Source organism: Eleutherodactylus coqui, chromosome 1 (assembly GCF_035609145.1).
Source record: "Eleutherodactylus coqui strain aEleCoq1 chromosome 1, aEleCoq1.hap1, whole genome shotgun sequence".
NCBI lineage: Eukaryota > Metazoa > Chordata > Amphibia > Anura > Eleutherodactylidae > Eleutherodactylus > Eleutherodactylus coqui.
The window spans coordinates 470,609,593-470,634,080 of record NC_089837.1 but is presented as its reverse complement, the minus strand read 5'-3'; the positions used below and the strand labels follow the sequence as shown (position 1 = coordinate 470,634,080).

The 24,488-nt window shown below is 42.1% G+C and overlaps 1 protein-coding gene across 2 annotated transcripts in view; it reads right to left on the bottom strand.

The window, feature by feature from the left end:
* The window catches only part of AGAP2 (ArfGAP with GTPase domain, ankyrin repeat and PH domain 2), a 270,155-nt gene that overhangs the window by 87,073 nt on the left and 158,594 nt on the right, over positions 1-24,488 (bottom strand). For both annotated transcript variants that reach the window (XM_066584399.1, XM_066584400.1), the window contains exons 2-3: positions 8,916-8,974; positions 5,630-5,717 (exon numbers count right to left, since the gene is read on the bottom strand). In XM_066584399.1, coding sequence (XP_066440496.1) covers positions 5,630-5,717; positions 8,916-8,974 — 147 coding nt within the window. The remainder of the gene's footprint in view (positions 1-5,629; positions 5,718-8,915; positions 8,975-24,488) is intronic.

Genomic DNA, 24,488 nt, shown 5'->3' with positions numbered 1-24,488 from the left:
TGACGCATTTTAGGCGGCTGTCCAATGCACCAGATATTAAAATCTACGACTGCTATGAGAATGTGTACATTTGTGCTATAATTTGAAGTGGTATTCCAGGCTTTTACTACTTATATACTAACCTCAGGATAGGTCATCTATAGTTGATTCGTAGGAGTCCGTGGCTCCAGATGCGCGCCAATTAGCTGTTTCTCCAGCCAACTAACAGTGCAGTAGGTCCAGATGTTGGCATCGGCGGCCAGGTCCAGAGAGTGTAATAGGCTTCAAATCATTATGAGCGATACCTCTTACGTAATGCCAATATTACTGTACGGCTCGGAGACCTGGACTTTGCTTTTGCAAACCACTGAGCCTCTGGGGTCCTTTCACATGTGATACCAATGCCAGATTCTCTATGTCCGTTGGTTTGACTTAATCAGAAACAGTGAGATACAGGCTTGCACGGGGATTAAGTCAATGACAGAAACAATAACAAGCAGACGACTTGCACTTTTTGGTCATGTTGCACGCTTGTCAGAAGCTGTTCTGGCCCACGGTGCTCTAACTGCAGCAATTGCTAGGAAAATCGAAAGACGACCCCCTGCCGGATGGTGGAGGCCTCATGGTCATCCGCGACGTTCGTGGGTGCGACAAATAGGCAACGGTACCTCCTCCGACATCAACACCAAATGGAACAATGCTCTCGGTCGTGGTCATTCTAGATTGGCGCTCGTCGTCCAAGCATGATAACTATCTAACTAACTAACTCTTATTACACTTCCATCTCTGACCACAAGCCGGAAGTATAATAGCAGGTATCACTCCTATTGACGTCAATGTTCCAGCCTTGACTGCCAATGTAGACGTCCAGCTCCGCTGCATTGACAGTGGACTCGACCGTCAGCTGATCAATGAGGATCCCAAGCAGCAGACCCCCATCTATCAAGTATTAATGACCTATTCAGATGATAGGCCATCATTGGTAAAATCCTTCAATACCCCTTTAAGCCAATTTCTGTCGGACTGATGGCGGTCCTGCCCCTTCTTACCTAACTTATCTTGCTTACTTATTCATGACTTTTCAAAGGTGGCAAGAAAAGTAATATGGCACACATTGGCAGTTTTCCATGCCATCATACGTGTGTGTATGAGCAGTAATGTACTGCTGCTACTGGAATTTTGCCACCAGCAAAAAAGGTCTTGATGTATTGCTTGATGAGGGCAATTATGTGGATAACTCTATGATTCTATTATCTATTTATTATTACATTATTATTTATTGCTTTATTTATATCAGCAAAGCAGCAACTAATCGGACAATTCCTGGTATTTTTCAACCATTTTTAATACGATAGTCGTTGATATGTAATTGGTTGTGACATTTCACATTTACACTTAATGAGGAGCAAATACAATGCAAGAAGCATGTAAAGCCCCTGTATAGCCTTCAGCAAAAATATAGAATTGGTCGTGCTGGGAGCCTACGCAGATGTAATTAATTTACTTTTATGAATCCCTTCGTTTCTAATGTTCTGAATAAGAGATGTTCTTTTATGGCTTTGCAAAAGCAATTTTTTTTTTCATGCTGACAAAACACAATGCTTTCTGCTACCTTAAGCCACAGCACACAAAGAATCCAGCAGAGTGTGTGAGTGGGTGGTTGGTAGAAAAACTGGGAAATCATTGAACTAGATAGCACAAGTTTCTGCTCATCTAAAAACCTGCCTTATCTAGCATAGGTTTGAATGTATTGTGCCATACCATACTTAATTAAAGGGAACCTGTCACTAGATTAATGCTGCCTGAACCACGGGCAGCATGAGGCCGGGACAGATATGGTCATTCAACCTATGTACATTTTATTCTGAAACGCTGCTGTGTTTCAGAAAAAATATTCTTAGAAGTTTGACTCTGAGCTGAGCTTTCGACTCAAAGAGGTGGGCCACTTTGGATTCTCCCCGCCCGAAGTATCAAGATGGAGCTGTAGGTCTTCATAGCGCAGGTGGGGAGAGCCGGACGCTGCCCACCACTTGGACTTCGAGAGCACAGCTCCAAGTCAAAGTTTAAGCTTTAGTCTTTCTAAAATACAGCAGTGTTTCAGAATAAAACAAACATGGGCCAAATAGGTATATCTGTCCTGGGCTTATGTTGCCCATGGTCATACCATGAATCTAGTGGCATGTCAGGGCTTGAACCCAGGGACTCCTGTGCTCCAGTTTGCAGCTCCCCCTGCTGAGCTATCCAGCCCTCTGGACAGCTCCCTTGCTAAGCTTAGCCATCATCTTGTAATCCTGGTCTGGTTCCTGGTCCTGGCCCTGGCTTGCTTCTGATTAGGCAAACTATAAAAGCCTAGCTCTGCCACTGCAGTAGTGCACGATTATTGAGCTCCCTGCCAATAGTCTAGTGCCTCTTTCTAACCTGATCCTCTATACTTGCCAACTGCTACCTCCTGTTATTGACTCCTGGCTTCCTCCTGACAACATTACCTGCTTGTTCCCTTGTACTGCAAACTGATACCACATGTTCCCAACTTCTGGCTCTTCTCTGACTACGCTCTCGGTGTGCACAGGCTAGAACATAAGAGGCTCCAACCTAGAACCAGACTTCTTACATGAAAGGATCACTTTAATGCTTATATACTAGCACCTATGTTTTTTTTTTAATAAGCAGCCCAATGTATGATCATAGGCTTGGCGGTGCTTTGATATAATTTGTTTGAAGATAGGTACTTGATTTAGGAATGTGCAAAAAAAAATGCTCCTATAAAATATAGGCAAAAAACTTTTTTAAAGATTGCTGATATGTGAATACAGCTGAGCCAAGGCACACTATGTCCCCATGGTTCTTTAGTGTACGACAGTTGGCATAGTCTACTGTATTTCAATGATATCCCCCCCCCTAAATACAGGGTACATTCACACATAGTGGAAATGGCGCAGATTTTCTGCATTAGAAAAAAAACACTTCGAAATCTGCATTATTGGAAGAATTTGCCACAGATCCGCAGCAGACTTCATCCCTTCAATTGAAAAGATAAAATCTTCAAAACTGAGTCAAAATATGCACCAAATATGCAGATTTTGACGTGGTTTTGATACAGAATTTCATGCAGATTTTCCACTGCAAAAAAAACCTGCATCATTTCTGCCACGTGTGGACGGACCCTCAGACAGTTTCATAAATCTTCCCCTAATGCCTATTGAACCATCACAACTTTCAATGATGTACGTGTGACATTCAGAGGCGACCGCCATACAGGTGTTTGACTTAGTGTGCCACAAACATGAACAGTGTGTGCTTATTGTTCGTGACTTCTGGCAAACGGGTTTATTTACTGGTGTCCCATTACTAATTTACCATGACTCACCTCAGGCTACCACCTTCCCTCATTACCTTCAATAATAGACTGAGACTAAACTTTTCATTGGATATTTTTGGCCACAGCAGCCATTTTATTTAACAAAAACAACATTACATATTAACACTTTCAAATACGGAGAGGCCCAACTACTATAAACCTATAGGGTGGGAAATCTTACAGGTGAGGACATACCCAGAGGTTTAATTTGAAGCTCCCGGGCCCCAATGCAAAACTTGTAACAGGTCCCCAACTATAATGCTTCACTTATAGTACTGGGTTCCCTATATGGAGAAGAGAGGCCTTATGGGCCCCCTAAGGCTCCTGGGCCCGGGTGCAACCGCATTCCCTGCATCCTCTATAGTTACGCCCCTGGACATACCTACCAAAACTCCCTCCACCCAATATAAAAAACCTGCCTCCAAGCACTCCCCTCACATACTACAGGCTGCCACCACATGATATACAAACTTTACCATAATTATTCATATCACTCTTTCTACCTAAAATATCAGTAATATACACCTATCTAACCCTTCTCCTCTCTATAAGGAAAGTGGGTGGGACTCTCCTCGCTTTTCTTTTCCAATACGATGCTCCCGCCTAAACATCCTCCTTTTAAAAGCTTCCTAACTACCACCCCTAATTCTCTTTCAACCAATCAACTCCTACCTCCCCCACTAAGCACGCACCCCCCTCTCTTTGCTCTTACACTCACTATACTTTAACCCCTTCAGCACATTCTTTTTGTTCCCTAGCAACCCTGTCATGCAGGGCCTCCCCTTATGTGCCCTTTGGGCCCGATAAGGCCCCGTGCTTTACTGATGTCACATTACTATTTTACCATTACTGATGTCATATTAGCAGATGTCTTCACCAATATGCAGACTTGCAAAAAAATGATTGAATGCTGGGGGAGCCATTTTCAGTATTGTGGGGAAAATGTATTATGCCCGACATTCTCGACACTAGGCTTAGAAAGATTTCCTCAAGCCCTCAGTGTGCTGAATACATGAAGAAGTGCATGCATTCAGCGCATCCCCTGGACCTCCGTGCACCTTTACGCCTGGCACAGACGAGGCATAGATTTCTTACATAATTTACGTGAGTTTCTGGCACAAATTACACATACATTTGTTAGTCTGGGTGCCCCGCCACCTCCTGACATATCCTGCCCACTTTTCAAAAAATTGGCAGGGCTGATGCAGAAGGCTGAAAAGTTGCAAAATTCTTGTGCGAGCGCCCCTTGTGCAAAGTTTAGCTACTTTTCTATGCCAGAAAACTGGCATACAACCTTCTTAAATGCCTCCCTGTCCTTGTTTTGCAACATACAAGGTAAACACAGATCAATTTTCATCCAGACAAAAATTAAAAAGTTATTAAGGAATATTTGGGTTTCCTAGAATCACTCTGTAAAAAAACACACAATCAAAGATTCTTCCCTATTTATTTCAGTGTCATACCAGTGCCACAGTCTGCTGACCTTCAAGTGACCACATTTCCAGCTTTTTGTATGTACAGGAATAGTATACTGTACGTTTTCATCCAATGCAGTAATCTTACAATTACAAATATATGTCAGACCGGTTTCCCATCTGCATTGAAACCTCCGGTCAGAAGTTCTGCCACAGATCCGGCTCGCAATGCCGAAAGAAAAAGTACTGCATGCCGCACTTTTTTTTCCATCTAAAAGCTGAACAGAAATCGAACGGAACCCATTATACTTTATAGGGTCCGTTCCGCGCTGTTCGGTTCCATACTGAGATGGAGCCGTTTGGTCGCAGGGATTCCCCTTACCTGCTCCCCGAACAGAGCAGGAAAGCGGAAGCCCAAGTGCAGATGTGAAACCACTAGAGATGAGCGAGCATACTCGCTAAGGGCAATTGCTCGAGCGAGCATTGCCCTTAGCGAGTACCTGCCCGCTCGAGACAAAAGGTTCGGGTGCCGGCGCGGAGGAGCGGTGAGTAGCGGTATTCAGCAGGGGGGAGAGAGAGGGAGAGAGAGAGATCTCCTCTCCGTTCCTCCCCGCTCTCCACCGCAGCTCCCTGCCCGCCGCCGGCACCCGAACCTTTTGTTTCGAGCGGGCAGGTACTCGCTAAGGGCAGTGCTTGATCAAGCAATTGCCCTTAGCGAGTATGCTCGCTCATCACTAGAAACCACCTTTACTAGGATCTTTTGTGCATTAACAAAAATCAAGGTCCGACAGAAGAAATATCAGTCAGGTTCAGAAGCTATCCTAAGAATATATAGACGTCAGATATACTAAAGGTATGTAGGGTAAGTCCAACTTACTTTCTGGTGCTTCTATTGCCAGATAGGATCCCGTAACAAATCGGTGAACAAGGGCAGATTTAGCACTTTTAATGTTACCCACAACACCCTAGGAGAGAAAATAATGCATTAAAGAGAAATCGTATCACATTTGTTGGGTTCAATGAGTTTTGGTATGTTTGCGTATAAACCTTCCAGAGTGGTCCTGGTCAAATCAACCATCTTTGAATCAAAGATTATAGGAAATGCAGATACTGGACTTTCTGAAGACTCTACAATTTTCATAAAACTATAGTTTCATAGGGTACTCCCTGAAGACCTTTCAACCCAGGAATGCTAATAAATAATGTATAAAGTTTCATAAATGAGTATTTATTGATCCACATGCTCTAAAGTGTGTCTGGTTGTCAGATATTCTTTAAATAAAGTTCTAGGAGACCACAGTCTCTGCAATGATAGTCAGGAAATACATCATAAATATACCATCTCTACACTACGAATTCTATTCCTCCTTGCATTATCTCACAACCACCAATTTGTAATAATCTCTAAAATGTAAAATTTGCTTAGGATTTTAAGATCTGTGTTTTTGCATATGTGTATAGTTATCAGAAACATGCTTCCCAGTGTGGTTCTAGACTTCTCGGCATAATCTTAGCTCTACAAGGTAACACTATAATATGCTGTGAATTATTATTTTTTATAAATAGATCAATATGACGTTAAGGGCCCTGGAAACCTATGTGCATGAAAAATCAGTACACACTATCATACTAAGCCCAGCAGAAAAAAATAATGCAATTATCTGTTTTTTTCATTGAGGTTTCATTCTTATGCATTTAGAGAGCCTCCTACTTCGTTTATGTTTCTGTCAAGGGGCATTCACAGCACAGATCAGCTGGTCTCTCTCATGAACACACACAAACTCAGCTGCTCTTCCCCTTTCCTCTTTCAGAGGCTGTGTAGTATAACCACACCCACTCAGTACTACACAGCTATCTCTCCATCCTCTCTCTGAGTAGCTGCTGGCCCAGTTTTCCCTCACGGCTGAAAAGAGCAGTAAATTCACCTGTAGTGAATTGCAGCTCTCTGTAATAGTAGCTTCCTCTGCTCTCTGTCCTCCTGCTCTCCTCCATCATTTGCTGGCATTGTCATACAGCCATCTGTAATAGTAGCTTTCCTTACTCTGTCCTCCTGATTTCCTCCATCATCCGCCACCACTGTCATACAGCCATCTGTAATAATAGCTTACTCTGCTCTTTGTCCTACTGTTCTCCTCCATCAATGACAGACACTATCATACAGCTCTCTGTAATAGTAGTTTTCTTTGCTCTCTGTGCTCCTGGTCTCCTCCACCATCCTCTGGCACTGTCATACAGCCCTCTGTAATAGCTCAGTGGAAGGCAGTGAATATACCTTCACAACGGGGGAGCAGACTAGGGGAGGAGCTGTCAGTTTAGTCTGACTCATAGAATTTACTAAGATTTCAGTTCTTTAGTCTGCAGTACCTTGAAAAATACCACAAGCAGAGAACTCAATCACATTTTTTTAAGGAAAAGCAATTATAAAAAGTCTTCAATTCTAAAAACCCATTGATTTAAATGACAAAATGAGTGTCAAAGTGCAGCCTTTATCTATAATTGTATTAGTCATATCACAATCAATAGCTGTTATTGTCTTTTGATGCACAAGATTGTGGTTTCAAGTCTCTTTCTGAACACTATTTTTCTTGATTATGTCAATTAGTTATATTGCCTCTGATCAAACAGCAGAACACAATCATTTTAGAAGGATCTGTGTAGGGATAGTGACAAATAATTGCAGTACTATGACCTGGCCAAGACCAGAAGAATTTGTATATTATATATAGTATGCAGGATCTAAAACCTAGGTACACAAGTATGCGCGTTTTATCACGGCTCTGTACAACTCAAGGTTTGGAGTGGTAACATGCCCATCTATATGAGCCATTAATGTACGAGAGAGCTTCACAAATGGTTTTCATCTATGACTATCCAGTTAGAATATGGCATATACTGAATACTCTTGGGGTATGTTCACATGGAGGAATTCACCACAGAATTCTCCATATAAATTTCACGCATTGCTTTGCCAATGGGCAAAATCCACATGTGTAATTCCATCTTCGAATATTGTGTTTCCTTGAGTTTCCGCATCAAGAAGTGACAGGGCAGAATGCTGCGGTTTTTGATGCGGCCGAATTTGCCGCAGAAACTTCCGCCGTGATGTGCATCGTGTAAACATATCCTTAGGGTAAGTTCACACCTAGTGGATGAAGCTGCGGATCGGAACCAAAATCCACTGCATATTTTGCGCTGTAAATTTTAGTGAAGATCCACACCAATATCTGCGCCATCTAGTGGAGATTTTAATACGGATCCACAGCAGATTTCACTCTTTCACTTAAAGGGGTGAAGTCTGCTGCAGATCCGCATCAATGGTACAGATTTTGATGCAGCTTTTGAGTACATATTTTAGACCACTAGAGATGAGCGAACACGCTCGTTTAGAGCAATTACTCGATCAAACATCGCTTTTTTTGAGTAACTGCCTTATTAGGCGAAAAGATTCGGGGGCGCCAGGGGTGAGCGGGGGGTTGCGGTGGGGAGTGGGGGGGGAAGAGAGAGAGAGCTCCCCCCTATTCCCCCTGCTACCCCCGCTCCACCCCGAATCTTTTCACCCGAGTAGGCAGTTACTCTAAAAAAGCGAGCACGTTCGCTCATCTCTATAGACCTCATAAAATCCGTACCAATTCCACTATATGTTAATGCACTTTTAGGGCTCCTTCCCACAAGCATTTTTTTAACACTGTGATATCACTGTATTTTTTTTAACCCTTTCCAATCCACTGTCTGACGTCTGAAGACATTATGATTTAAGGCTGTACAACTCCGATGTTGGAAGACGTCCGTCGGGGTTCTCTTACTGTATATTGCCAGCCTCTCTGCTGTCGGAGCCTATCCAATGTGTCACCTCATGCAGTACTGGCTTTAGCCAGCAGATAGCGCCATTGTATAATGGCAGAAAAAGAATCAGCCCCCCTAGGAAAACCAGGATTGGAAAGGGTTAATTCAAATGTCAATAGGACTTTCTAATGTTAAAATCGCATTTCACAAAAATCGCAAGTTTGTGCAATGCGATTCTAACATTAGAAAGTCCCATTGACATTAGCATAAAAAAAACCCCGAGTGGGTAGGAGTCCTTAAACTCATGCAAGCTTTCCGGCACCCACTGAGAAAAACAAAACCATGACATTTTAAGTGGAATGAACAAATAAATGACTCACCACTCGAATTTCAGGTGTAGAGCGACTGAGAGTCCATTCTTGGCTGTTCATTACACATTCTGCAAAGAAAAGAAAATGTATTAACACTTTAGATTCCGAGTTACAACAATGTACACAACAGATACGTGTGGTTACTTTGCATAATTAGTAGCTATTATGACATAGAAAAGCTTACAGACGCCTTGGACATGGCAAAGCACAATTTTTACAGGCTGCAATCTTCAATCCCTTCATTCATTTTCAGACCCTGTGATGTGCAGTTTTCAACTTAGTTTCAAACTTTTCTCATGTAGGCATGTCCCTCCCCATAATGCATGCTGGATGCAAGGCCTGTGTGTCTAGGATGCTACTTCCTTCACTAGCTCTCATGTATCAGCACAGCCTATGAAAGATATCTTGCTCCTTGCGCTAACAGACACAGACTGAGAAGGATACCATTTCCCCATAGATTCTGTCATAGGTTCTCTTCTCTCCTGTGTAATTTCCTCCCTACCTACAGCCTATGTGAGCTGCCCTGACTCAAATACGAATATCAGAAAGGTTGAAAAATTGGGTATATGGTGAGACCTCGATACATATATGTTTGCACAAAGTGGATTTTGCCAAACTTCTCTATTTATATATGAAACCAGTAAATATAAATATATACACGTTTCAAGGTCAGCAGACCTCTTTCTCAGTAAATGCTAGGAACATACATTTGTTGTGCTGACGAATGTCTTCAGAGGTGTTCAGCAAAAGAAGCAAGGTGGAGAGCAGAAACAGCAGAGCACAATGATCTGTTTCCACAGCTTAGGAGGTAAAATAACAGCATAGCTCACTGTCCTATTCAGTTTCTGAAGCTTCCATGCACTTCTACGGGAGTTACAGAAACAATACAAAACTACCTTTTTCTGTAAACCCAGCCACCGGTGGCCATGGAGGTAACCTCAGACAGGGTGGGAGGTCCCCTGTTCTAAAGATAAGTCCAGGTCCTAGAGATGGCAACTGCATCCATCAGACATTTATGTACGAGATGGGAATACCCCTAAAGTTATGCTTCTGGATAGAGCCCCCCGTCCCCATACATTGGATAACAGTGTATTGACATAATATGATGCCAAATAGTAACTCAACCATGATGCGTGGTAGGCAGCAGCAGCAGGTTTCTTGTATATTAGTTGTATACAATTTAAAGGGAATGTATCGTTTCTATTTTTTACTTTTTTCTAATCTATTTTTAATTTTCTGATGGTAGATTTTTCCATTCTCTTGCCTGTATATGACTATAGCTATCTTGTCTTTGCTGCAGAGACATGCTTTACAATTCCTTTACAGTAGCCAGTCATACAATGGACAGAAGCGGACCTTTTGGTTTCTATTAGAGACTGTTCTATACATGCTCTGTGATCTGTGCATGGATCATTGTGCAGAGAGAGGGAGGAGGTAAGCTGTGACCATCTCCTGTTGTGGATTTGCAGCCTGTGTTATGTACATATTGGTGTTACCTGTCATTATAATGCTGCCTGTAATGTCAATGAGATAACAGCTGAAAAGTTTTCTCTACAGATCAGGAAGTATCAGACTGTGGTCAGTGTAAAAAATGCAGGAATTTAGGATTTTTTTAAATATAGATCATGGCATCAAAAATGCAAAAAATTCACCAAATTCTTTAAAAATATAAATTAAAAACTTGATTTATACAATATGTTCTGGTAATTGTCCTAAAAAAACTCGTACAAAGAACAACAAAAAAATCAGCTTTTCCATTTCAAAGTCGTGACCGCACGGGAATTTTTAGAATATTTCAGTTGGTCAAATCTCCAAGCTTGTAAGGTTCTCGGTGGGAATACTCCGTATGTAGGAACTCAGGCCCTATTATCATCCTACACATTTTAGCAATAACAGCTATATAATAACAGAGCAAGTGATAGACTGCTCGGGGTTCAATAAAAACGGAATTTTATATCTTGCCAGAAGACATTCTTTACAGAAAGCACATTTCTTATGTGTGTTTGCCATCTTAATCACATGGCTCGCAAAAAAAGGCAAAGAATAAAAAGACTTGTATTTTTTCCTTGCAGTGATTATCACAAAGGTCAGATTACAGCAACCTCATAATAAGAGAAAGATACAGGTGGTAAGAGATCTGTCTGCAAGAAATACCCAAGAGTGACTTATTGTCTTTATTAAATCACCCAGGATATGCTATGCCACAGAAAACTACAACTGCAAGAGCCCGGCATGGCTCATTAAGGTACAAAAAGACCCACACAGCTCTCAAACATTATGTGATAGCTTTTAGTACGAGATACAAAATAATCTTGTAGATATGTTACCTTTACAGGAGTTTCGCTATAGGGGATGTGGTTGTACCCAGGCCCATGAGCCTTAGGGGGCATGAGGGGGCCCATCAGGCTTCTCTTCTCCATATAGGGAGCCTCACTGGCATAACTATAGGGGATGCGATTGCACCCGGACGCAGGAGCCTTAGGGGGCTCATTTAGCCTCTCTTCTCTATATAGGGAGCCCCACTGGCTCAACTATGGGGGATGCAGGGGATGCGGTTGCACCCGGGCCCAGGAGCCTTAGGCCTCGCTTCTCCATATAGGGAGCCCAGTACTATGAACAAAACATTATAGTTAGGGGCCACATTACAGGTTTTACATTGTGGCCCAGGAGCTTCAAGTTACACCTCTAAGTTAAGGGGTTAAGAGACGTTGGGGGGGCCTCAAGATAAACTTTTGCACCCGGACCCATCAGCCTTTAGCTACGCCCCTAGGGAGCCCAGTACTTTGAATAAAGCACTAGGGTTGAACAACCTGTTACAGATTTTGCATTGCAGCCCAGAAGCATCAAGTTACACCTCTGATTGGGTAACATATAAAATGATTATGTATGTTAACAACACGAGCTTGTAAGGCTACTTGGGTCTCTTCATCAGGCTTATATGTATCGCAGAATATATCTGACGAAACTGCAGATATATTTTTATATCATGCCTGATGAAGAGACCCAAGTAGCCTTAAAAGCTCGCATTGTTAACATACCCAATCATTTTATATGTTACCATTAAAAGGTAACATATCTACAAGATTATTTTGGTTCTCTTAGGCCGTTTTCACATGGGCGATAAAACTGCGCGAGTAAAAACGCAGAATAATGAAACCAATGATTTTCAATGGTTTCATTCCCATTTGCAATAGTTTCACTCATACGATGTTGCGAATTTGAAAATTGCTGCATTTTCTATCTTTCAGCGCTTTTTTTCTAACCCATGTTCCCCTACAGAGTCTCCTTTTTATCGCATTGCAACGCACGAACTTGCAATTTTCATGCAATGTGTCTTTAACATTAGAAACTCCTATTGACTTTATTGCATGAGCAATCACAAAAAAAAGCATTGCTGACGCTCAAAAATCGCCTGAACAAAACTGCAGCTCCCCAGTAGCACAGTGGCACCCTATAGTGACCCCCCGATATCATAGTGACACCCCACAGCGGCCCCCCAGTAGCACAATGACGCCCCCACACCCACAGCGCCCCCTCAGTAGCACAGTGACCACCCCGCAGCGGCCCCTCAGTAGCACAGTGACCCCCCCCCCAAAGCAGCCCCCTGTAGCACAGTCACACCCCACAGCGGCCCCCCAGTAGCCCAGTGACACCCCACAGCGGCCCCCCAGTAGCATAGTGACACCCCACAGTGGCCCGCTATTCACCCCCGAGACCCACATACTTACCCCCTCCTCCTTGTGAAAGCGCCGCTCCTACTTTGCCCGGCGCGCCCTCCAGCAGCACTGATAGCAGGTGCACACTGACGTCAGTGTGCTGCTGGACGCCTCCTCCCCCTGCTCTTGCGGAACCAAGTAGGAGACGTCAGGGAAGGAGGATCTGCCTGCACACTGACATCACAGTGTGGCCGGAATGCATATTAATTTTTTCTTCTCCACTTCTGCCCTAATCAGCAATTCCAGCAACCTGATTGGTTGTTTCTGTTGATTGATTTACCAAACAACCAATCAGGTTGCTGGAATTGCTGATTAGGGCAGACGTGGGGAGCAAAAAGTTAATATGCGGTGGGGATCAGCGCACAAAGCAGCGCTGCTTAGTGAATGCCGGCAGGGGAGCCGCGGTCCCTGCAGGTATTCACTAACGTGGTGAGCAGCTGACGGCGACACGTGCCAGCAGAGAGGGCTCTGCGTGCCGCCTCTGGCACGCGTGCCATACCTTCGCCTCCACTGACCTAGAACAATTGATGCTGCTTTGAAAGCAAAAGATGGTCCCACCAAATATTGATTTGATATAGACTTCTCTTCTGTTCATTACTTTGCATTTCGCTAACTGATAAAATAAACTATTAAAACTTCGATATTTTTAAAGCATTCTTACTTCGCAGCATTTCTTCCCCACCCGTCTAACACTTTTATACAGCACTGTATATGTCATGTGTCTTCATGAACTTTACATTTCACATCTGGAAGTGGATTAAATAATAACTTCCGACACCTCTAGAAATTATGATTCAATTAAGAGAAGGTGAATTTCCTCCTTGAGACCTTGCAGCTCCTTCTTGTGTATTATTAAGAAAGATAGCCGACAATATGGGCAGACAAAATATGTGTCCATTGACCCTGTAGGCAAAGAATAATGGCTTTCCCCCTTGAAAGATGGGAAGGAATTGGTCCATAAACATGAATCTGTTTGACACATGCATGGATGGCTGTGTGGGCAGCCCTGTGCTCACAGCCAAGAATAGCTCCGAAATCTGAAAACAGCATTGGTATGGGGAGATTTAATATACTTCCTTTCGAGGCCCGCAGAAGACAGTATTGAGGCCAGTAGCAATTACCTTAACCGTTTCTGGCGTAAAGTTTATCAATGTCCGCATCCGTACAAAATGCTTCAATTCAAGGGTTTCCTTCTCCTTCCTTGTGACTACATTTTTTCTGCCACAGTACTCCGATATCATTTCATTGCCAGGAATAACCTGCCTGGATTCCGCCTCTCTTCATCACCGACTGGGGATATAGGACTGAATGCGGGGAGCTGTTAACCCCCAGTGGAGTGTTTTACGGCCCTCATTCTAGTCTGCTGCTTGTTAAGAAATGCTGACAGCTAGAGATACATTTCCTATGCATTATGAGAAATGAATTCCAATGATGCCAAGAGGCAAGTGCCTGACAACTATACAGCATAATGTAACTAAAGCCGGCTTTACTAATCGAAGAAGGAAATGCGTCTTATGCATTTGTTGTAACATGGACAGACATTGTTAGTTGCCTGGGAATTTGAGGGCTATGTGAATTTTTACAGCCATCGTTCATTAGTCCAATGCATAAAATAAAAAATGAACTTTGCAATTAATCTAAAAATAATTTTAAAAGTATCCTACCAATTTGTGAATGCAGTGCTTATGCAGGCAAACTATGAGCAAAGTTTGTGTGTGGTCTTATGTTGCAATCATCCATATCGAGAGCAGAAGAGGGCACATATTTGAAAAAGTAAAGCTGACCATCCTGACAGCCAAACTAGTCCAGCTGACAGCTATTCCCTCAGATCCTACCATGTACATGTATGCTCAACTTGGTTTTCAATGGGGGGAGGGGAATAAACTGCTGCCAGACACTTCTTAGAATCCCAGAATGGTAGAGTTAGAAAGGATCTCCAGGATCATCGGGTCCAACCCCCTGCTCAGTGCAGGATCACTAAATCATCCCAGACAGATGTCTGTCCAGCCTTTGTTTGAACACTTCCATTGAAGGAGAACTCACCACCTCCCGTGGTAACCTGTTCCACTCATTGATCACCTTCACTGTCTAATATCTAATCTGTGTCTCCTCCCTTTCAGTTTCATCCCATTGCTTCTAGTCTTTCCTTGTACAGATGAGAATAGGGCTGATCCCTTTGTACTGTGACAGCCCTTCGGATATTTGTAGACAACTAATAAGTTTCTCTCTTATTGGCTTATCTCCCTTGTGAAAAAAAAGATCAGCATGCTTATACCAAAGCACTGATCCCTCTTTCCCCCAATACCTGCTATTGGAAGAGAGACGGGAATTTTAGATCTTTTGCTGGGGATGAGAAAACTTTTCGCCAAATTTGGGCAAAAAGTTTGATTCAGTCCAAATTAGTTTGAATTGAACTGGAATTTCACCAATACACCTAAAGTGCTGGAGTATTAAAACCTTAGTTTATATTTCATTTTTTTGTATACAGGGGTAGTATATGCTAATATGCATACTAAAAATGTATACATTTAAATCAGTTCTTCAAATAAAGAAAATGTATATTTTTAAACATTAACTTATGATCAATGATGTCAGAGCTGTTTGTAAAAAAGTACAAGAAAAATGTTTACATTTGACATATGCAAACACAGGCTCTACCTTCGCATACTTCATCCTTACACCGTCCATCGACTTCAATATGAAAAAAGTTTGCTGTATGTCTTTACAAAGTACAAAAAAGTCTAGCAAACTATGCAATTCTGGGCTTCTTTTTTTAGGAATGGCTGCAAACATAAGCACCCAAGAACAGAAGCACACAGTAAAGTCTGTGTACATCCCTCTTTTCCATAAAAGCCAATATACGCACAGCAGCACATTTGGACACTTTTTTTCAGGCAAAAAAAGTGCACGTTGGGTAAACATTGAAAACTAGATATGAACTGAGCCTTAAAGGTGATGAGTCAGGCTAGCACTATATCTACAAGTACATATCTTCTCTACTTCTAGAGATGAGCAAGCACGCTCGTTTAAGGCTGGTGCTCTAGAGAACATCGGTCTTTTCGAGTAAGTGCTTACTCGTCCAAGCACCATGCGGGGGGTAGCGGGGGGGGGGGGGGGGGGGGAGTGAGAGAGATCTCTCTTTCTCTCAGCCCCCCCCCCCGCTCCGCCCAGCTCGCCCCCGCATGGTGCTTAGACGAGTAAGCAGTTACTCGTAAATACCGACGCTCGCTCGAGCATCAGCCTTAAACGAGCGTGCTCGCTCATCTCTATTTATTTCACATCTTCTTTTTTTTTTAATGTACTTTATTACCCTCATTGGAGAACAGCAGAATCTTGCAATAATAAAGTCCACAATGTAAGAATCCTTATGATGAATCAGTTTCCCCAGCCTTCTGTTATTTATGAAGTTTTATGGCAGCACTGTGCTTTCTTTCTGAGAGACTTACAGTTCAGACTCATAATGTTCAGAAAATCCATATGTATGTCCTTACGCTACATTCTGCTACATTTATCACTTCTTTACTTCTGTAGCTATTTCTTGATCTTCATTGACTAAAACAACCACAAATTTTACCAATTTTCTTGTTGTGATAAATGTGGACACTGAAAAACACATAGTCAATAAATATAAATTGCCTAAATTCTACCAACTCTTACAATCCCTAAAATACAATTCTTCTCTCATTAAAAAATACTATTGATGACCTTTCCTCGGGATAGGTCATCAGTAGTTGATTGGTCGGAGCTTACCCTTTGGGACCTTGGCCAATCAGGTTATTGGCCGCCGTCTGACAGCACCTGCATACACTGGGGTTGGAGTGGAAGACGTTTCTCCAACCCCATTGTAGTGGCCAGTGCTTGTAACTGCATCTGCAGCGCTCATTGAAATCAATAGAAGCTGTGCCTGCAATTACAATTACGAAGGATAGGTCATCAATAGGAAAGGAGATAACTTGCTGAGTGGTGGGGGTCTCATTGCTAAAACACCCACCAATCTTGAGAATGAGGGTCCAATGTCACCCGCCCTCTTCATTGTAGGGTTACTGAACCCCCCCCCCCCCCCCACAGTCAGGAGGAGACTGAATGGAGATCTAGTTGCTCAAATGTGCTGATGCTACATTCATTTTCAATTGGACTGCAGAGTTAGCCAAGCGTCAAGAGCTTGGGGGTTTCTGTCAGCCCCCCATTTTTGAGAGTAGTGGGAGTCTCAACTGTTAGATCCCCACCAACCAGCAAGTTATCCCCTATCCTGTGCATAGGGAATAACTTACAATCTTGGTGTAACCCCTTTACTTGAGTGTGATACCTTTCTGCAACATTTTATCACCAAGCCAGTGAAAAACTATATTGAAGGGGCAAATACAAAATATTCCAGTGGCATGAATTGACCTCGCTCACTAACGTAACATCAATATATCTTACCTAATGTCCACAATGATAATCAGTTACAATTCTCAATGCCCAGTTAAGTATATCACTCAGTGAAGTACAGAATGACACAAGACAGGGTCAATATAAAGTGTCCCTTTAAGATGCAGGCAATAGAAAGTCCAAGACAATAACTTGTGATGTACAAGCACAAAAAAAGCTATACCCAAAATAATGCCATTACATTGGCAAGCAGTAAATTAAATGCCAACTGGCCGATGTTAAATGATACCACTGAATGGCAGTGGGAGGAAAACTTTGGGCTTTAGAATAATATGTTAAAAATCTAATTTCCGTTTTTATGCAGTTTGTAATACTAACGCTGATGACTTCAATGAAGCAACTTACAGTTTTTATTCCATTCGGTCTTGTGGCAAGAAAGCCCTGTCTTTACAAAAAAGCCTTGCAGTCTCTAAAAATCATTAGAAATACAATTACAGTATCATTTTACATTGTACTTTAAAACATTCTGACTTACTTTGATGCAAGGGGCTGTCTATACGAGAGATGATGCTGACAACATGAAATTGCTGAATGTGTCTTATATACATTGTTGAACAACTCATACTGCGGTGTACCACAATACAGGGCGATTCAAAAGTCAAGACCACCCAAAATATACTCCGAATGAAAAACTATACAAGTAGGAAACTCTGTAGAAGACTTAGATGGTAGGGGAAGCCATATTGGAATCAGCCTAAGAAACGTCAACGGAAAGGGGACCATGGGATACATGACTTAAGCCTTCAAAGCCACAGGATGTATAGCTACACCCTGGGTGTTCGGGGTTTATATGGAGCGGGATCATGAGCCGATCCCGATCCATACAAGGCAGGTGCCAACTGCCTGTGATAGCAAACACCAGCCTGAAACAGGCGTAATCAGTGCTAATCTCGGCTGCTAACACTCTAAATGCCGTTGTTAATTCTGACAGCGGCAATTAAATGCTCTAGTTGTGGTTCGGGGGTCCTGAACAGCCCCCCGTGATAAGCTTGCGAAGTGCCGTTTGGTTGTCATTGCAGTTGGAGGCCTTCTGAAGGCCCCTAGGGCTACCATTTATAGATGCCTATCAAGCCTGTGGCACGCCTTCATAGACTGCATGTTAAAATGTGGTATAATATAATACTGTTGTATTACATTATACTGTATGTGTGCTCAAATGATCGCTAGTTCAAGTCCCTTATGGGGAGAAAAAAAATGTAAAAATAAGTAAAATAAAGTTTTTCAGAATTATTAGAAAAAATAAAAGGAAATAAAATTTTTTAAAAAAAACTACTTTTGCTATGTTAATAATAAAAAAAAAAAAGCAGAATTGGTATTTCCGCATTCGTAAAAGTCCAATCTCTCAAAGTAACACATTATTTATCTCGCATGGTGAGCTTCATCAGAAATGTAAAAAAAAAATGCAACGCCAGAATTGCGCTTTTTAGTCACCCCATTTTTAAGAAAAGATGTCATAAAAGCAATCAAAAAGTCACACTAACTCTAAAACAGTACTAATAGAAACTGCAGGACACACTGCACAATATGAGCCCGCACACAACTAGCTTAATAGAAAAATAAAAAACTTATGGCTATGAGAAGATGGCGGTAGAAAATATTTTTTTCCAAAGATATTTTATTTTTTAAAAGTAGTACAGCAAAAGTAAAACTATATAAATTTGGTATCGTCGTAAAGTAATTATGTCATTTTTGCCGTAATGTGTATGTTGAGAGGACAAGACTCACCCACCCTAAGATGCCGCAATTGGGTTTTTCTTCCAATTCGCTTCACATTTTCAGTACATTATATAGTACATCAAATAGCACCACTGAAAAATATAACTGCCCCCCCAAATACTAGCCTTCAAACAGCGACGTCAATAGAAAAATTAAACAATTATGATTTTTTTGAAAGTGAGGAGAAAACAAAATTTTTAAAAAAATGCCACATCCTTTAGGAGTTAATGTTAGATTTTCATCAGAAAATAGGTGAAGTTCTTTTTTCCAGTATCTGCAACAATTTTCAGCTATGGATGATGTCATGTTGAGTGTTAATAAAGTTTTTATGTTGAATTCTGTGCTATGGAAAACACAAATCACATGTCTTTTAAGGTACCATAAAAATGCCATTATAATCCAGGACAGAATTGAGATCATCCTGATGTCATTAACAGGAGTTCATATGAGGTGTCCGTGGCTTTCTATCAAGAAGACACAAGAAGAAGCCAGTGAGTGCAGGAACTGTCAGGGAACTGATTCAGAAGTTCAGGGAAACTGGTAGCGTCCAGGACAAACCGAGAACGGGTTGTCTAAGCAGCGTTTCTGCTCCCTGGTCTCTACAGTTGTGCTAACTATATTTGTTAAGAGTCCACATAAAAGCTCAGCTGTTGACACCGGGGGATCGGAGAACTGCTCGGATGACCAGTTCTTGGTTTGTCCTGGACATTACCGGTTTCCCAGAACATCTAAATTGATTTTTTGACAGTTCATGCACTCACTGGCTTCTTCCTTGGTGCTCTTGATGGAAAGCCTCGGCCACCTCATGTGAACTTTTGTTACCGACCATCAGGAGGATCTCAATTCTGTCCTGGATTATTAACCCTTTCCAATCCAATTTGTATCCTTGTTTTCCTAGGGGGCTTACTCTTTTTCTGCTGTTACACAACAGTGCTATCTGCTGGCTAAAGCCAGTACTGCATGAGGTGACACGTTTGATAGGCTCCAACAGCAGAGAGGCTGGCAATATACAGTAAGAGAACCCTGATGGGCATCTTCCAACATCGAAGCTGTACAGCCTTAAATCATAATGTCTTTAGACGTCAGACAGTGGATTGGAAAGGGTTAAGAACATCTGCTGGTACCTGAACAGACATACGATTAGTGCTTTCCATATCATATAATTCAACCAAACAACTTTAATAATACTCAACAAGACATCATCCATAATTTGAAAATGGTTGCAGATATTGAAAAAAATGATTACACCTATCAATTTCTGATGAAATTCTACCCTTAAATCATGTATCTCATGACCCCCTTTTTTATTGATGTTTCTTGGGCTGAATCCAAGAGGACTGCCATCAAAATGGCAGACAGGCACCATCATGCTGCAAAAAGGTTTCTCCCAACCCATTCAAGTGTTTTATAAAGTTTCCTACTTATAGCTTTTTTGTCCAAAAGATATTCTGGGTGGCCCTGACTTTTTAATCACCATGTATATTTATAACGCCAAATAAGAGCATGCAATCAAAAGCATAACTTGAAGCCGCTGGGCCCTAATGCAAAATCTGTATGAGGGCCAACATCTACCGTTTGCCATTTATAACATGGATCACTTCTTATGTTTGATAGCAGCTTTGGGCCCTTAGTGTGACTGCTACCAGTACCTCTTATAGCTACAACCCTGCATGTAATATACTATATGCAATAAGGCTAAACTGTTTTCATGTGTACTTCAAATAGTGGCAACTCTTCTTACTATATGTTACTATTAGAATTGAGTGAACATACTCTGCCGAGCCTGATTAGCATACTCGATAGTACTTGTTACTCGAACAAGCATCACGCCGTGTTCGACCCTGCCCCAGTTTTTGCCTCCTCCCCACTGTTACGTGCCTGTTTTGACCCCTCCCTGCCGCCACGCATGCAAATGGTATGTTTTGTCTGGCAGGCAAGCAGTGGGAGAGAGAGAGAGAGAGAGAGAGAGAGAGAGAGAACGAACCAAGAAAAAAAATAAAAACTCAAGACCCGGCGTTCCACATACAAAAATGCTCGAGTCTCCCATTGTAGTCAATGGGGTTCGTTACTCAAGTAGAGCTCTCGAATTTTACGAAAAGCTCGACCTGAATAACGCGGACCCGAGTATTTGGGTGCTCGCTCATCTCTAGTTACTATTAGAGATGAGCGAACGTGCTTGATTAGGACAATTACTCGATCGAGCATCGCTTTTTTCGAGTAACTGCCTGAGTGATTCGGGGGGGCGCCAGGGTGGAGCGGGGCTTAGCAGAGGGGGGAACAGGGGGGAGCTCTCTCTCCCTTTTCCCCCCACTCACCCCCGGCGCCCCCGAATCTTTTCGCCCGATTAGGACGTTACTTGAAAAAAGCGATGCTCGATCGAGTAATTGCTCTAAACGAGCACGTTCGCTCATCTGTAGTTACTATCCTTTTCTAATGAATAGCAATGAGCAAATTTTTGAAAAGTTGAATTAGTCTGGTTAGCCGAAATTTCGCAAAGTTTTCGGTTTGGTCTGAATTAGATGAAACCATACTGGAAGTTCATCAAAACCCCTAAAACTGGTGTATAAAACAGTCTATCTGGCCATAAAACGTGTGTAAGATTTTGAGAGTGTTACACAGGGCTTTTATGGCTGTACTATACACCAGTGTTCAGGACTAGCATTAAGCGATCCAAACCAGTAGAACCCTGTTTTTGGTAGAACTTTGCTAAAAGCTCAGCTCGGGCTTGTGCCAAACCGAACTTTTAGCAAAGTTCAATCCGAAACAGGGTTCTACTGGTTCGTTTCCCCCAACACTACTAATGAATTGTAGGATGGGATGAAAATAACAACATACTCAATGTACTCTTCACTTGCAGAAACTATTTGTTTAATGGAGAAAGCAGCTCTGGGGAAATTAAATTCTACATACTATAATGCGACCTGGTACTACAGTTGTGGGAACTATTATTCTTATGATGTGGCATTTGGGCATATTCCATGTTTTTTCATTGTTTTAAAGAGGGACAAAGTTGAGCTTTCTTTCATACAGGTCTGGTTGCATTTTGTTGCTTGGCCTGCCCTGGTAATGCAGCATCTGGGTAGTGGTAGTGCTCCTCCAACATGCAAAGTGAGTTTTCGAAATGGTATGTATCCACATTATCAACTAAGCTTTATTATTAACCCAATGTTTCTAGTAGCAGGGGAGTTCCCCCATCATACTTTGCACCCAGGGCACATGCCCCAACTTTTTCTAGGAACATTACTTGATTAGGGAATTGTCATGATGCCATCACCCATCTGCACAACTCTGTTATGTAGTGAAAATTGGTCCTTCGAGTCCTCCCATCCCAAAGGTTGGGTCCTGATTTGGTTTTATAAGCACATATTTGCAAACTCTGCTGCTCCCGTGTTATACATTGTAAAGTTTATTGTTGCAGGACACAATTAGTATAAACAAGTTAAAATCTTCTGGAACAAATCATATTAGTTGTTGAAATTGGAGATTAACTTTAAATCAGATGAGTGTTCTTAACTTCTCACTCTTGTGGTGCAAATCCCTTTCAAGTATCATTGTAAAAAAACAAAGGACACTGTGAACGATGTCTTCATTTACTCTGGGGATGGAGACTAATTAGTCTGCTGTACAAAGCCAGAACTCTGTATGCTCTATTGATGCACATAATTTGTCACAGCACAAAACAACTATGATCTACTTCGTTAAAAGTGCTCAGGCTTAGTAGAGGTGATGTAAAGACATTGTAGCAGATCAGTCTCCATATCAGGTTCATGGACATGCTGAAACTTATGGCAATGTGTTGGAGCAAAAACAATTACCATCAACTACACTGTATGAATAAGGTTCAAGTCACATCTATGTCGAAGGCTCTGTCTTAAGCCTCCGTTGCAGGTCTGTCAGATTTGACAGGAAAAGTAGACAACATGATGGAACACATTGGACACCACTATAAGTCAACTGGTTCTGTAAGGTGCTGGTGTAATATGAGCGGAGCTCATTAGAGATAATCCCTTTTAGAGTGTTGTTCCCAAGGCGAAAAGCTGAGTGTCCCGAATCCTGCTCCCTCCAACCCTGGTGAAAAGATGATCTTGCTAGGGAAATCTGGGGTTAGTTAGTTAGACATTTCCCTACAGTTGCCAGTATTACATGACAGCCATTCAGAAGAATGCCTGGCCTTGTAACAGAAGTTTGGCTCAAGAGGAGGGTCAGATCGGCCATATAGTAGACAAGAAAATCCACAACATGTGATATTTACAATAAACTCAAGCGTTCCCACGCTGATTATATCTTTGGGCCGTATATGGCCACAGTATGTGGTTATTCTGAAGGCTATGAGCCTAAAACTATCTTACATTCTTCCTTATCTTCTGTTACACTGTTCAAAGGTCAGTGCAATAGTGTCCAGTAAAGATAATGCCTTAATGTGTAACTGCTATCTATGTAAAAGCATATGACTGACTGAAATGTACACATATTGACAATGGACCACTCTCCTTTACAAATACTATATAAAGAAAGATGTTTTGTAATAAGGGTAGATTGCTTTTAGACACGGTCATAATGTCTGTGTCCATTGCTTTCTCAGGGCGGCCGCCATAACTACCTCTAATTTAGAGCCTCACAGCAAATTAATGGAACAATTGAATTTCCCTAACATTATCAAAGAGTCCACAATAGAAAAGACTAGAAGCAATGGGATGAAACTGAAAGGAAGGAGACAGAAATTAGATATTAGAAAAAACTTTCTGCCATTGAGGGTGATCAATGAGTGGAACAGGTTGCCACGGGAGGTGGTGAGTGAGAACTTCAATGGAAGTGTTCAAACAAAGACAAATATCTGTCTGGGATGATTTAGTGAATCCTGCACTGAGCAGGGGATCAGACCTGATGACCCTGGAGGTCCCTTCCAACTCTACCATTCTATGATTCTGGGAGTAAAAGCAGATATCAAGATACTGGACACCGGCCGTTCAGTAGAGGAGCCGAGATACTGTGTTTTGAAGCCAGTAATAAAGTAGTGTCTGCCTTTAGCGCAGATAGCTCTGGTATCCCGTAGGGGCTAGGCCACACAAACAGAACCCAGGTCTGTGTCCCCACACGCTTGCAGCTTGTCTTACTTTGACCTAAGGCCAGATACCGACTGGAGATCTCAGGATCGGGTGAGAGGAGTATTTGCACCCTGCGATCCTGCACTGTCCCTCCAGTCCCTATTCTTATAGTAGTCCTAAGCATCTAAGTAAGGTCACACTCAATTGCCAACTCCTTGCAAATCATCACAGCCTTGAACATACCCCGGTTACGGTAAATCAGAGTGATTTGCATTTTGCAGAACGAATGGAGAAGAGAATTTGCTAATTTGTTGTTGTATTTGTCCACCTTGTGATTATGGAGCGCTCCTGTATGTCAATGTATGTGACGGGGTGCTACATCCATCAGATAATCTTTGTCTTTCTTTGTAACAGGTGCAAAATGCAATTTATTTTTGGCACCTCGACTTCTTTACTGTGTTTTGTGGAGACTTTGAGAGCGGTTGCCTGGCAACTGGAGGATCATGGCGCTGACACAGAACCAGCCTCTCCTTGCACCTCAGGTACAATGAACATCTTCACGGACACGTAGTGAAGTGCAATTAGCATGACATCCCGGACCTCATCCGTGCGAATGGCGTGTTCCTCCTAATCCTAATAAATATACATTTTCACACAGTTTCAATAAACAAACC